This window comes from Oryzias melastigma, linkage group LG17 (genome assembly GCF_002922805.2).
Source record: "Oryzias melastigma strain HK-1 linkage group LG17, ASM292280v2, whole genome shotgun sequence".
NCBI lineage: Eukaryota > Metazoa > Chordata > Actinopteri > Beloniformes > Adrianichthyidae > Oryzias > Oryzias melastigma.
Window position 1 is genome coordinate 13,960,530 of NC_050528.1, and position 12,048 is coordinate 13,972,577.

Here is a 12,048-nt window from a genome sequence, read left to right on the forward strand (position 1 = left end):
ACTCCCCCACCTGACAGGTTGGTAGCATTCTCTCTGTTCATAAAAATTAATTTCGTATATTCAAATAAACTAATTTCACCGTTGAGTAACCTTGATTAACCTTGATGGATAAAAAGAAACTTTTTTTTCCCCACAAAATGCATCCGACCAAAAAAAGAAGAAAAGAAAAAAAGTATTTTAGAGAACAGAAAATGCCTCGTTAATTATTTTTTCCCTCCTGTTTTCAGTTTTTATATTTTTTGCACAATAAACAAATGTTTGTTTTTTTATATTTTATTTACGAGACTGTTTTGCATAACTTGAAAAATATACATTTAAAGTAGATACATGACAAGATAAGATTTATTTGATGTTGTTCCTCCACCAATAGTCCAAAAAGTAAACTACGGCATGCTAATCGTGTCAGTCTCGTCTGTTTGGTCTATGGAAAGCTCGGATTTCAGGGAGTCATTGAAAGCACCATGCCACTGCTCCCGGATAGGAGAAGCTAGCAGCAGAAGCAGTGGTGAGCAGGCCCAGAGACACTCCTGAAAAACGAACAGATAGAAGCCTAAAACCACTGTAAGTACGTCTCATTTTGATTGTAAAGCTTTATTTGTTCCCTTTTTATGAGCGTGAGTTTCCATGTCTCCACTCGGCTCCACCGCTGCTGTGGCTGGGTTCAGTTCCGGGTTTTTGCCGCCTTTGTGCACACGGCACCGGGCTGGTGCGGAGCGCACAAACCCCAACGTGTTACTGTTTACCTCCTTAGTGTGTGAGTGTGTCTCGAATCAAACGCACGTGGTCGCTGGTACCGCCTGAAATGAATGTTTTGTCTGGACTACGAAGAGTGATTCAGTGGTTCGGCGGATATACATCGTGCCGATCCGGGCCGCGTCCACCTGGTGGATGTTGGTTGTCGTCAGCATCCGCCGTGAAAAGCACCGATGCTAGCTGGAAGCTAATGCGTTTCTACCTGATAAAGTGAGCGGTGTTGTTGTTATTTCAGAGTTCCGATTTTCACCTTTTCTGATATTAATTATAAACTCTAGTGGCTGATATAAAGAACAAAACAAAAAGTGACGATTAAATCGTAATGCTTAACATTGATTAAATACACAACTTATTTTTTTCTCCTGCTGTTTGTGATCCGATAGAGTGATAATCTCTTCTACTAATATACTGAGCTGTATTTTTAAATTTGGCTTTGACGACACAAACACAGGAAACCCTTTTCAGATCCTATCTTGTTATTAACTCTCCATCCTAATTAGTTTTCACTCCCGACCCAGAAGCCATTTTTTGTGGTAATCCTAATCCTGAATTGATTTGGCAAACCCGAAGACAAATGACGTGTGTGTGTGATAATCCTGTCTTCTATTGTGTAATGCTGTAATCCCCAAAAGTTAGTTACACGTGTATTAAAATCTCAACAAAAGTGTCGTCTGCTCAGCAAACTGCCGGTTTTTCTTACAAAATAAAATCACTGAATGACTAGACTTCCGGTCATGTTTAGCTGGACAGCACATGTTAAAAAAGTAACTTTATCCTTCTGTATGCACTTTAAGGCAATATTTAAATTAGTTTTTTTCCCCCAGTGGAAAATGATTTTAAGGATCATATATATATACATTACATCCATCCATCCATTTTCTTGACCGCTGTGTCCCTTTCGGGGTCGCGGGGGTGCCGGAGCCTATCCCGGCTACTGATGGGCGAAGGCGGGGTACACCCTGGACAGGTCGCCAGTCAGAGTCACCAATCAACCTATGAAGCATGTTTTTTGGACAGTGGGAGGAAGCAGGAGTCCCCGGTGAAAACCCACGCATGCACGGGGAGAACATGCAAACTCCACACAGAAAGGTCCCAGCCGGGATTCGAACCGCTGTGAGGCAAGAGCGCTAACCACTGTGCCACCGTGCAGCCTATATACATTACATTTTATATGTATTACCTTTATATTTTTTGGATAATTTAAAGTTCTAAAAGTTACTATTTTTCCTCCGCAGCCAAACTGACCAAATCTTTACCCACTCTCGTGATGCTGGTTCACAATGCACCCAGTGGGGTGGATTATTCCTGTCTTTGCACTGTTGTGTTGCACAGCCAAAAAAAATAATATGAAAGAGGTGCAATGAGAAGACACACAGCAACAGTCATTACAAATATACACATATGCCAATGTTTCCACCTAATTTCCCTGATGAAGTACTTTTTTTCTGCAACATGATGGTGTTGTTGATTGCATGATTATGGATGTCGACTGTTAGATGTTGCAGCTTTGACCATCAGTGCAACTGCAACAAACAACATGTTACCTGAACATGTATTTTACAATCTGAGGCGGACAAAAAAGCTGCCGTTTGCTTTTCTACAAAGCAGCAACTTTGAAAAGGTTCCAGACATGAGGCTAAAAACAGAGTCATCTTGTTGGGAGTTTTAAATTATTATTTGTGTGACTAAAACTGCTGGTAAATGTAGAAACCAGGCTGCTCTTTAAGCGTCACGAGGAGTGAAGTCTGACAGATCAGTGTTTCACACAGAGATGAAAACAAAGCTACGGTGAACATAATTCACCTTTTTTTTTCTTTGCAGAAACAACAAAGAAAATGAGAGCAGCTGTCACTGCCGCAGTGCTACTCTTCACCGTTGGCAACATTTCCGCCTCTTCAGAGTGCGGCCATCACTTCCTGTCATCGGTGATTGACCCGCAGAAAGCTGAGCAGAGCCAAAGACATCACCTGGAGGCGCTGTTCCAGAGGTGCGTCCTGCCATGCACTGGGCTTTGAGAAAAGCAGAAAATAAGCTTTGCAGTTTGGGGACTTTGAATTAATATATATTTAAACTGTGTGATGCATTTGTAAAGAAGAAGAAATCGCTTTTTTGAATGTAAAAAAATGTAAACTCTGAAGAAGAATGATCTTTGTGAATTGAATTTAGTGTTCAAGTCCAAACTTTTTGGAAACCTAATATTATATGTCTAAAACAGCAAAATCCTTTAATTTAGCTTACATTTGGATATTTTAAATTCCCTGACATGTTAGATAAATTTCTTTCATATCTGTGAGTGAATCTACTTTTGTTTTTTAAAAACTGTTTTTGTTCTGACTGGATTCTTTGTGTGAAAGCTGGAGGTGTGACTCCAGGTTCTTTCTGCAACAGCTGATTACCATTTTAATGTTTGCAAAGTCATTTGATCTTTTTTTAGTTTTTCTTCCTTAATACGATTGGTAAAACAACTTGAAAATGCTTTTTTGTGATTTTTTTGAAAACTCAGGTATGGGGAAAACGGCACCATCTCTCTGGCCGGGTTGCACCGCCTCCTGAAAAGCGTCGGGCTCGATCGCATCCGGAGCGTCATGGTCCAACACCGTGAGGTCCCGGGCCACCACGACCATGAAAAGCACCACCATCATCACCATGACAACGAAAAACATCACCATCATCACCATGACAACGATTCTCATGAGAAGCACAATCACGAGGGTCATCAGCAATCCAGCAAGTCCTCGGAAATCTCTGACATCAAACCCACAGAGGCTGGAGCTAGAACCTTGCAGGGACACAGCGCCCGGGAGAAACGCCACGAACCACAGCTCCCTGCTGCAGAGCAAACTGTGGCTGTCACCACCGTCTCACTGGTGACGGAGGGAGGTGCATCGACTGTTACAGGCACCAGGAGTGATGTTCACACCCATGAGCGGGTTCATACCCATAAGCATGAGAACGATCACGACAATCACCATGATCACCACGATCATGGCAATCACCATGATCATGATCACGATCACAACCATGATCAGGATCACAACCACGATCACAGGCACAGGAGCCAGGAACATCTCCACAACGGCAGCACGGATAGCACAGAGGTACGACTCTGGTGTCTGATATATTTATGCCTAAACTGAATTTCACAAAGTTAAAACCTTTGAGGATTCAGTTTATTTACTTTATTTGCTCTGAAACCATGAGAAAAAGATGAGAAAATAATCACAAAACAAACTTAAAACAACAGACTGTGTTTTACTTTCAGCACTGAAGAAACTGAGTTTTGCTATTTCTGATTTCTTTTTCATCCCTGCAGTGCCTGAACGCCTCCAGCATCCTCTCCTACCACGGGATGTCCCTAGAAGTGGGTGTAACTCTTGGGGACTTCAGTTACCTTTGTCCTGCCCTCCTCAACCAGATGGACAGTGGAGCCTGCATCTGGCACAAAGATGACCCCCGACATGAAAACCAAGGTGTGTGTGATTGTATTTTCTCATTTCTGAGCTTCAGTGACTGATTATAAGCTCATTTATTTCTGTTTTGCTCTAACCTTTAACTTGAAGGTAAACTTGGGTTCAAGTAAAGGACCGTAAATATTGTAAAATAAACACTGACTGCATGTTTGAGCATCTGGATTTACTGCAGGGATGCCCTCAGACAGGGAGTGAGTTTTAGAGCCAGAAAAACTTCATCAGAATGTATTTTTCTAATCTTCTTCCTTAATGTCCTCTAGATGAATTTAATTATTTTTATAAAACAGATTACACAGTAGTCATGAATGTCTGTGTAGATTCTCATTCATTCGTGTCTAAAGAAGTAGTCCGTGATAAAGCAGTCCCCTGGACCTGATTTATCTCAGATGAATTGAGAATGCTTCCTTAAAAAAGGTTAAACATATTTAGATGAAATAAGATAAACCAAATTTAACTGACTGTTTTATTATTTACCACTGCTATAAACATAAATTTAGGAATACAGCTTTTTATTTATATTGGTTTACAGGAAAAGTCAGTAATAATTTCTCTGCAAATATTTCTTTTATGTAAAAAGTCAGACATGTTTGTGCCTTTTCATCTATTCATAAATGCTGTGGAGTTTAAGCAATATCTAAGCTAGAACCAGCATTGTTTTACATTGTTATTTACTGATGATATTGATAAAGCCTCATACAGTTTTATTTTGCTATTGTTTTCTCTCGCCCACCCACCCCAAATTTTCCCCTTCTGTCTCTTTCTACAAAATAAATTTCCACCTTAATCACAGCTTGAGTTTATTTTAAAAGTAAATCTTCTGTAGCTGACTCCCTGGAGTAATTTAATATTTTTCCTATGCTTCCAGACCATCAACATCACAAACATGCACATGGTCACCATGGAAACCATAACCAGTCCGACCAAAGCCATGAGCGTACAGGAGGAGACAACGTGAAAAACATCACTATTGGTGAGACCCGGTTCCTCTGGATCTCTGAAAGCTTTTCTGTTGGAGGGTCAGGAGGCTGTTCAGGTTTGCTCTAACATGATTGTGTTGAAAAATTTAAAAAGATCTTTGAGTTTCAAATGTGGATCATTTTGTGAAAACTCTGAATCGGTGGCAGACTGCAGATCTATTCATAATCTCAAAAATTACGAAAAGAAACTCTGTTTTGATATGTGGAGATTTACAATGAGAAACGTTAACACACACTTTTTAAAGATGATTTTTTTTTAAATTAAGATCAATAGTGAATCTATTTCTAGCTTTTATTTTGAAAAGCTTTCACTTTCAGCTGTTGGGTTGCAGTGTAAAGTTTTCTGTTTGTTGTGTGTTCTTCAGCGTGGACCGGCGGCTTCATCTCCATCACCATCATCAGCCTGCTGTCTCTGCTTGGCGTGGTCCTAATCCCTCTCATGAACAGAGTCTTCTTCAAGTTCCTGCTCAGCTTCCTGGTGGCGCTGGCTGTGGGCACGCTGAGCGGTGACGCCTTCCTGCACCTCATCCCCCACGTGAGTCCCATATCACTCAGCCATGGTTTTATGGAGCAAAAGATTTGAATGTCAACCAAGCTGGAGGTTTGAAGTCTAAACATCATCTCCACTTTTTGTTCCAAAACTTCACAACGACTTATAAACTTCAGAATGGCTTAACCCACAGAATGTTTCCATTCTCCCGTCAGTCTCAGGCAGGACACTCTCACCACCACCAGGAGGTGGGTTTGAACACGGAACACCCCCATCACCTCCATGAGGAGGAGGAGGAGGAGAACCTGGACGGAGTGTGGAAGGGCCTGACCGCTCTGGGAGGAGTCTATGTCATGTTTCTCATCGAACACTTCCTCACGCTGGGAAAAATGTACAAAGAGAAGAAGCAGAAGGTCAGAGTTTGGCTTCCAAAATATGGATTACTGATAACTGAACCATCACAGCAACACATGTGAGACAGTTTTAGAAAACCTGGGTCCTGGTTTGATTCTGATTAGGATTTAATTCACTTCATTGTTTATTTTTTCTCACATTTCCTCTCTAAAATTAGCTTTGTCTATATATCCTGGTTGATTTAAACCTAACTAAAGTCAAACCTAATTTGTTAAAAATGCAAACATTGTTTTTGTCATTTTTCAAAATAATTAATCAATCAGGATCAGACTAAAAAGATGCAATTAAATTTTTGCTTCCCTGTTTTTTTTAACTTGCCAACATTAACAAGTGAGTTAAAAAGTTTAAACCGTCTATGTTTCATTTCCCAAAGCTGCTCCACCCTCAGCCCGGTCTTTAATTTGGTTTAAGTTATAGTTTCAGATGTTGATGATGCAACAAAATATTGATAATTTGATAAGGAAGGGCCCTCAGCAGACAAAACAAACTCCATTGCAGTTCAGTAAATGAGAATTTACATCAGATTCTGTGTTATTGTTTTGGATGATTAAAGGTCCAGAAGAAGTGGGATCAGAGCGACAAATCGGATCCAGAGAAGCAGCCGGCTCTGGAGACCGACCTGAAGCCAAGTGAAGGTGAGGATGGGAGGAGCTTCAGGAGACTTAGCCGTCGAATGCTATGGTCACAAATACAACTGCCACTGCGTGATGAGGAGGCATCAGCAGAATCTTCCAGATTTATTGCCATTCCTCTGACTAACGGCGTTAGTCAGTCAGGCGTGAATTACACTTATAGGAAATCCGGTGTTGGCATCAGGATTGCCAGTCGGCAAATGCCGGTAAATGTCTCCGGACACTAATAATTTACTCAATATACACATTTTTAAAAACATGACCAATGTCAACTTTTAGAGAAAAATCATCCGGTGGCTGTAAAATTTTAATTTTTTAAAAATCTCTGTGTGTCCACCATTCGGCGAGTAAAAAATGCATCTGCTGCCACTTTTTCACCTGCTGAATTTGCTAAAAACTTGCAGTTTGAGGCGTTTTGGGTTTATGACTTTCACATAAATAGAACATTTCTGAGATGAGTATGAGAAATAGATGGTTGTCCTGTTTATGGTGAACCTTCCTGAAACAAAAATTGGACAAAACTCATCCACTCTGCATCCAGGCTGTCTAATCCGGTCACAGTTTGTTCCATACTCTGTCAAAATCTAGGATTTTTTTTCTGTCACAACAAGCGGAAGATTTAAACGGAATGCTTTGTGCACAACAAATGGGATTCACCTGCCAAATTTGCAACCACTTAATTTCTTTCGACGCACGTCAGATTTGCGTCTCAACGCCTGTCCAAAAATGTGTTTGGAAACTTGATACTCCTGACGCGTGTGGGAGGAGCTACAGTCAAACGTTTTTAGCCTCTTTGCTACATGGAAGCATTATTGTACGTCTCATTTACAATGTATGGAAGACACGGATGATGTTAAGAGATCAGGTTTATTTATTTTGAGGAGATTTACAAACGCATCAGTAATTATGTCTCCATGTTTGGGTTCACGAGATCATTCAGACTCTCTCAGTACCGTGAGGTTCAGCATCTACTGCAGGAGCTGTATCGGAATGACGGCTGCTTTTGAGCTCTACTTCTGTCTCTGTGACCCATTTTGATGACTTTAGTCCAAAGAGGGAAAAACAATAAAAGTTGAGGATGTTTTTATTATTGTCTTGATTTAAATAAGACAAACATCATAAAGTTGAGGACCAGAATGATCAGCTTCTCCTCTAAGTTGGTTTTGGTCTAATAGCGTGCTTCTGCTTCTCCAGATGTTTTGAACGGTTGTTTTTCTTCTGCAGACGTGGAATCAAACGGCGCCGGCACTTTTGGCGAACACTCAAGTGGCCTGCACAGCGTTAGCGGCGTGTCAGAGGAGGAGCAGGTGATGCTGGCGCCGCAGGTTTCCGTGGTCTCGCCGCAGAGTTACACCCGGTCTGGCGGCGCCGCCGCCGCTTACACGGCGGAGGACTGCGAGAACAAGTGCCACTCCCACTTCCATGACACGGTGGGCCAGGCCGACAGCATGCACCACCACCACCACGACTACCACCACATCCTGCACCACCACCACTCCCAGAACCACCACCCGCACAGCCACTCCCACTCCTACTCCGAGCAGCACTTCCAGAAGGCGGGCGTGGCCACGCTGGCCTGGATGGTCATCATGGGGGACGGGCTTCATAACTTCAGCGACGGCCTCGCCATCGGTGAGGTTTTGACTGAAGACACACAGGCTTAAACATGCTTTTACTTTGAAGGAGCCACACTCGCCTCTGGTGTGGGTCTTAAGAAAGCAGTGACAGTTTAGTAAAAATAAGATTAGAAAGTTTATTCTTTTCTTCTCACCGTGAATCCTAAAGCCTCGCTCCTTTGAAGTGTCTCTAGAATCCCATAATAATGTCATTATTTTTGTGAATGAATATCAGCCTGAGGATCGGGTCTTTCTTCTCCTGCAGGTGCTGCCTTCACTGAGGGTCTGTCCAGCGGCCTCAGCACCTCCGTGGCTGTTTTCTGTCACGAGCTGCCGCATGAGCTGGGTAAGAGAACCCGACGGTCTTTTCATGCAACTCATCCACGTAACCATGATGTCATACGTGTATTCCATCTTCACCAGGAACATGTTTTGGTTTTTTACATCATTCTGACTCCAGACGGCAGCAGGAGGTGGTTACTTTTGCAGTTTTAATTAAAGTTACCTGAAGTTTTTTCTCTAAGAAAATGACTTCATGGAGGAGAAATCTCAAAGGAGAGAGATGTTGACAAACCAATACTAGAGGAGGAAGATTTTATTTGACGGATAGAAACTCAAAACTCTTGCGTTCATGCGTCACTACACACACTTTCAAGACTACAAAACATATGAGCTTTGAACTCGCAGTGAAAGTAAAACCAGTTGAAGTTTAACCAATCAGGGACTCAGATTTGAAGGTAACATATTGATGGTGGCAGTCTTAATTCATGGAAGGGCCAACTGTTTGAAAATGCATCATGGAGGATAAATTAATAATTGTTTGTTCCTGGCTGAAATTTACAACGGAGTATTAGGGTCACTTTACAAAGAAAAAAAATATATTTAAAATTTCGACTTTAAATCTCGTAAATCTACAAGAAAAAAGACATAACTGCTAAATTACGAGAATAAAGTCGTATATTTATGACTTTAAAAGTCATGGGCTAAATTTACGACTTTAAATCTCATAAATATACAAGATTTAAAGTCGTAAATTTACGAGAAAAAGGTCATAATATTACTTTTTTTTTTTTTTTGGTGGCCCTAATACTCCCTCGTAGAAATTCTATGACACCAAGTCTTTTATATATCAGAATAGAGGTGTGAGAGAAACAGTCTGTTCACTCTTGCACCTGTTCTTTTCTCCTGTGTGATTGGACTGTGTGCCTTTTTTTTTTTCCCAGGTGACTTTGCTGTTCTTCTAAAGGCTGGCATGACGGTGCGTCAGGCTATTCTTTACAACATGCTGTCGGCCATGATGGCCTATCTGGGCATGGTCACCGGCATCGTGATCGGACACTACGCAGAGAACATCTGCATGTGGATCTTTGCCCTGACGGCCGGCCTCTTCATGTACGTGGCGCTGGTGGACATGGTGAGTCCCGCCTCCAGCTGTCAGCCAATCAGAACACCAGGAGTTTTCACAGACAGCAGTGCTTCCTTACACCAAAAACAATGTGCAAGAAAAACTCATATTTATAAAAGACTGCAGTTTAGTCTCTTTTTGCCATTAATAATAATGAGAAATAAATAAAAAACATGTAAAGTTGCCTTGATTGACCAATTATGGAGACTGAAGATGACTGTGTTTGTCTCAACATTATATTCTACCTATAGTTTCATTGGCAGCTACAATTTTTTTAAACCAAATTATGTAAATTAGATCGTGACATCATGAAACCAAAAACACATTACTGCTTACATTTTTTGTGCAAATGAGGCTTTTTCCTTCAAATCTCTTTCTTTCCCTGCAGGTCCCTGAGATGCTGCACAACGACGCCAGCGACCACGGCTTCAGCCACTGGGGCTTCTTCCTGCTGCAGAACGCCGGCATCCTGCTGGGCTTCTGCATCATGCTGCTCATTGCTGTGTTTGAACACAGGATCCAGCTGGACCTGGGAGACTGAGGGAGCGCCGGTCTGCGTCTGCATGCATTCCAGTGTCTGTGTTTGGTGTGTTTCATCTCTGAAGGGACTGAGGGGGGAGGAAGTGGGGCAGCTGATGGAAGCATGTTACATGTGGGGACCAGAGGCTGCTGCTTGATCTCAGTTAGAAAAGTTTAGGTTAGAAAAGGTTTTAGTTGAGAGGTTTAGACTGCTGCAAATAGAAAAACTGCTTCAAATTTACATTTTTTATTTTTATTTCAGCTGACGTTTTCAGTTTAGAAGAGCTGTTGTAGAGGATCATTTCAGAATCCATTCCAGCTGACACAAAAATGAAGTATTTAGTTCACGAAATGAAGATTTTTTTGATGTTTTTTTTTATTTCAGAGAGGTTTCCCAATATTTCCATGCTGTTTGAATGCTTGAACGACATAAATCTCTGCTGGAGGTTCAGAAGTATTTATATCCAAACGTCCATCTTTTGCCTGAAACAATCTATTCAAATGGTTCTCTTTTCCCAGTTTTACCTCAAAAATGAACAGGAATGTTCATCCAAACGTTACAGGCCTCGTGTTTTCCTGAAACGATTCTTGGTTTCCTGCCTGCAGACATGCTTTTACTCTGAAAGTTGTTTGTTTCCTGCTAAAGTTGGTTTAAATGTTTTCGTTCGGGTCTGTTGATGCAAACGTATTTCTTTCAATATGAGAAGCAAAGACTTCACAGGTCACTTCACTATGATGGAAATGGGTTTTAAGTGTAAAAATGTTTCACCTGTTAGGAGAAAACAGCTGAAACGTGCACTAAGACAAATCATTTTGTTTATTTTTGAGTGTAATGAGTTTAAATGTGAACTTTCCAAACTGAACAATCACATCTGCTGCTGTCATTTATCAACTCTGCAGCTTCTCTGTTTCATGAGGATCAATCATCACTGATGTCTTTACTGTGAGTTTCAGTGTTAGAGCAGCTGTTGGGAGTGGAGGTTCTCCACCGACTGAAGCTTTGTGTCTGTTACGTGTTCAAACTGTGGAGCCGCCATGACGTCCAATCATCTTTGTGTCTCTGTGCTGTTTCGTCATGACGTCTGCTGTTTCTGTGCTGCTAAAGAGAAGAAACTTTTTCATGTCTGACTCCAAACGAGTTCATTAAAGAGAAGTTCATGGACTCTGTCGTTTGTGGATGTTGGAAGAACAAACTGGATTTCAGCTGTTAGCTGAGACGTTCACATGGCAAAACTGAATCTTAATAATATTAAAACACTTATAAAAGCTGATCATTTTTGGTCTTGCAAGAAGAACGTTTTTCTATTGTGAAATAATCTTAGTTGGAGAAAACATTTCTTAGTGACGAGAATTGTTTTGTAAATAAGATCTCGCTAAAACTTTTTTCTTCCTCATTAGCAGATTTTTTTGTTCTTATCTGAAGAAAATGTACCACTACGAATAAGTAAGGTAAGAAAAAGGTACGGTAATAGATACGATTTTTTTCTTCTTTCTAAGGGGTTTGTTTTTATGGAGAGAAATAGACTCACCCTCATTTGTGCCTGCATAATTCTTGATTTGTAATTCACGCAATACACATTTATTTATTTATGTATTCACATTTATGGCAAAAAATACAATTTACAACTTAAAATTACAGAAGCTTGAAACTACATGCACAACCTTTAAAAATTACACACAAATCGCTTGTTATGCACAGACAGATCCCCATTTACGCACAAATTTGACTTGAGACTCTTCACGATTTGTGTGTAAGTGATGTGTTTAGTTGC

The 12,048-nt window shown here is 41.0% G+C and overlaps 1 protein-coding gene across 5 annotated transcripts; it reads left to right on the top strand.

The window, feature by feature from the left end:
* Positions 1-11,438, top strand: slc39a6 (solute carrier family 39 member 6). Of its 5 annotated transcripts, XM_024268692.1 has the most exons (13): positions 1-17; positions 432-561; positions 2,575-2,740; positions 3,257-3,851; positions 4,067-4,223; positions 5,089-5,193; positions 5,566-5,735; positions 5,906-6,103; positions 6,658-6,739; positions 7,961-8,368; positions 8,618-8,698; positions 9,576-9,766; positions 10,146-11,438. In XM_024268692.1, the coding sequence occupies exons 3-13, from the start codon at positions 2,589-2,591 to the stop codon at positions 10,296-10,298; spliced, it is 2,292 nt and encodes a 763-aa protein (XP_024124460.1). In that variant the 5' UTR covers positions 1-17; positions 432-561; positions 2,575-2,588; the 3' UTR covers positions 10,299-11,438. The 5 variants fall into 5 exon arrangements, with proteins under 5 accessions (XP_024124460.1, XP_024124462.1, XP_024124461.1 ...); XM_024268694.2 differs by lacking the exon at positions 1-17 and having other exon boundaries at positions 236-565; positions 2,572-2,740; XM_024268693.2 differs by lacking the exon at positions 1-17 and having other exon boundaries at positions 236-561.
* Positions 11,439-12,048: the final 610 nt, after the last annotated feature.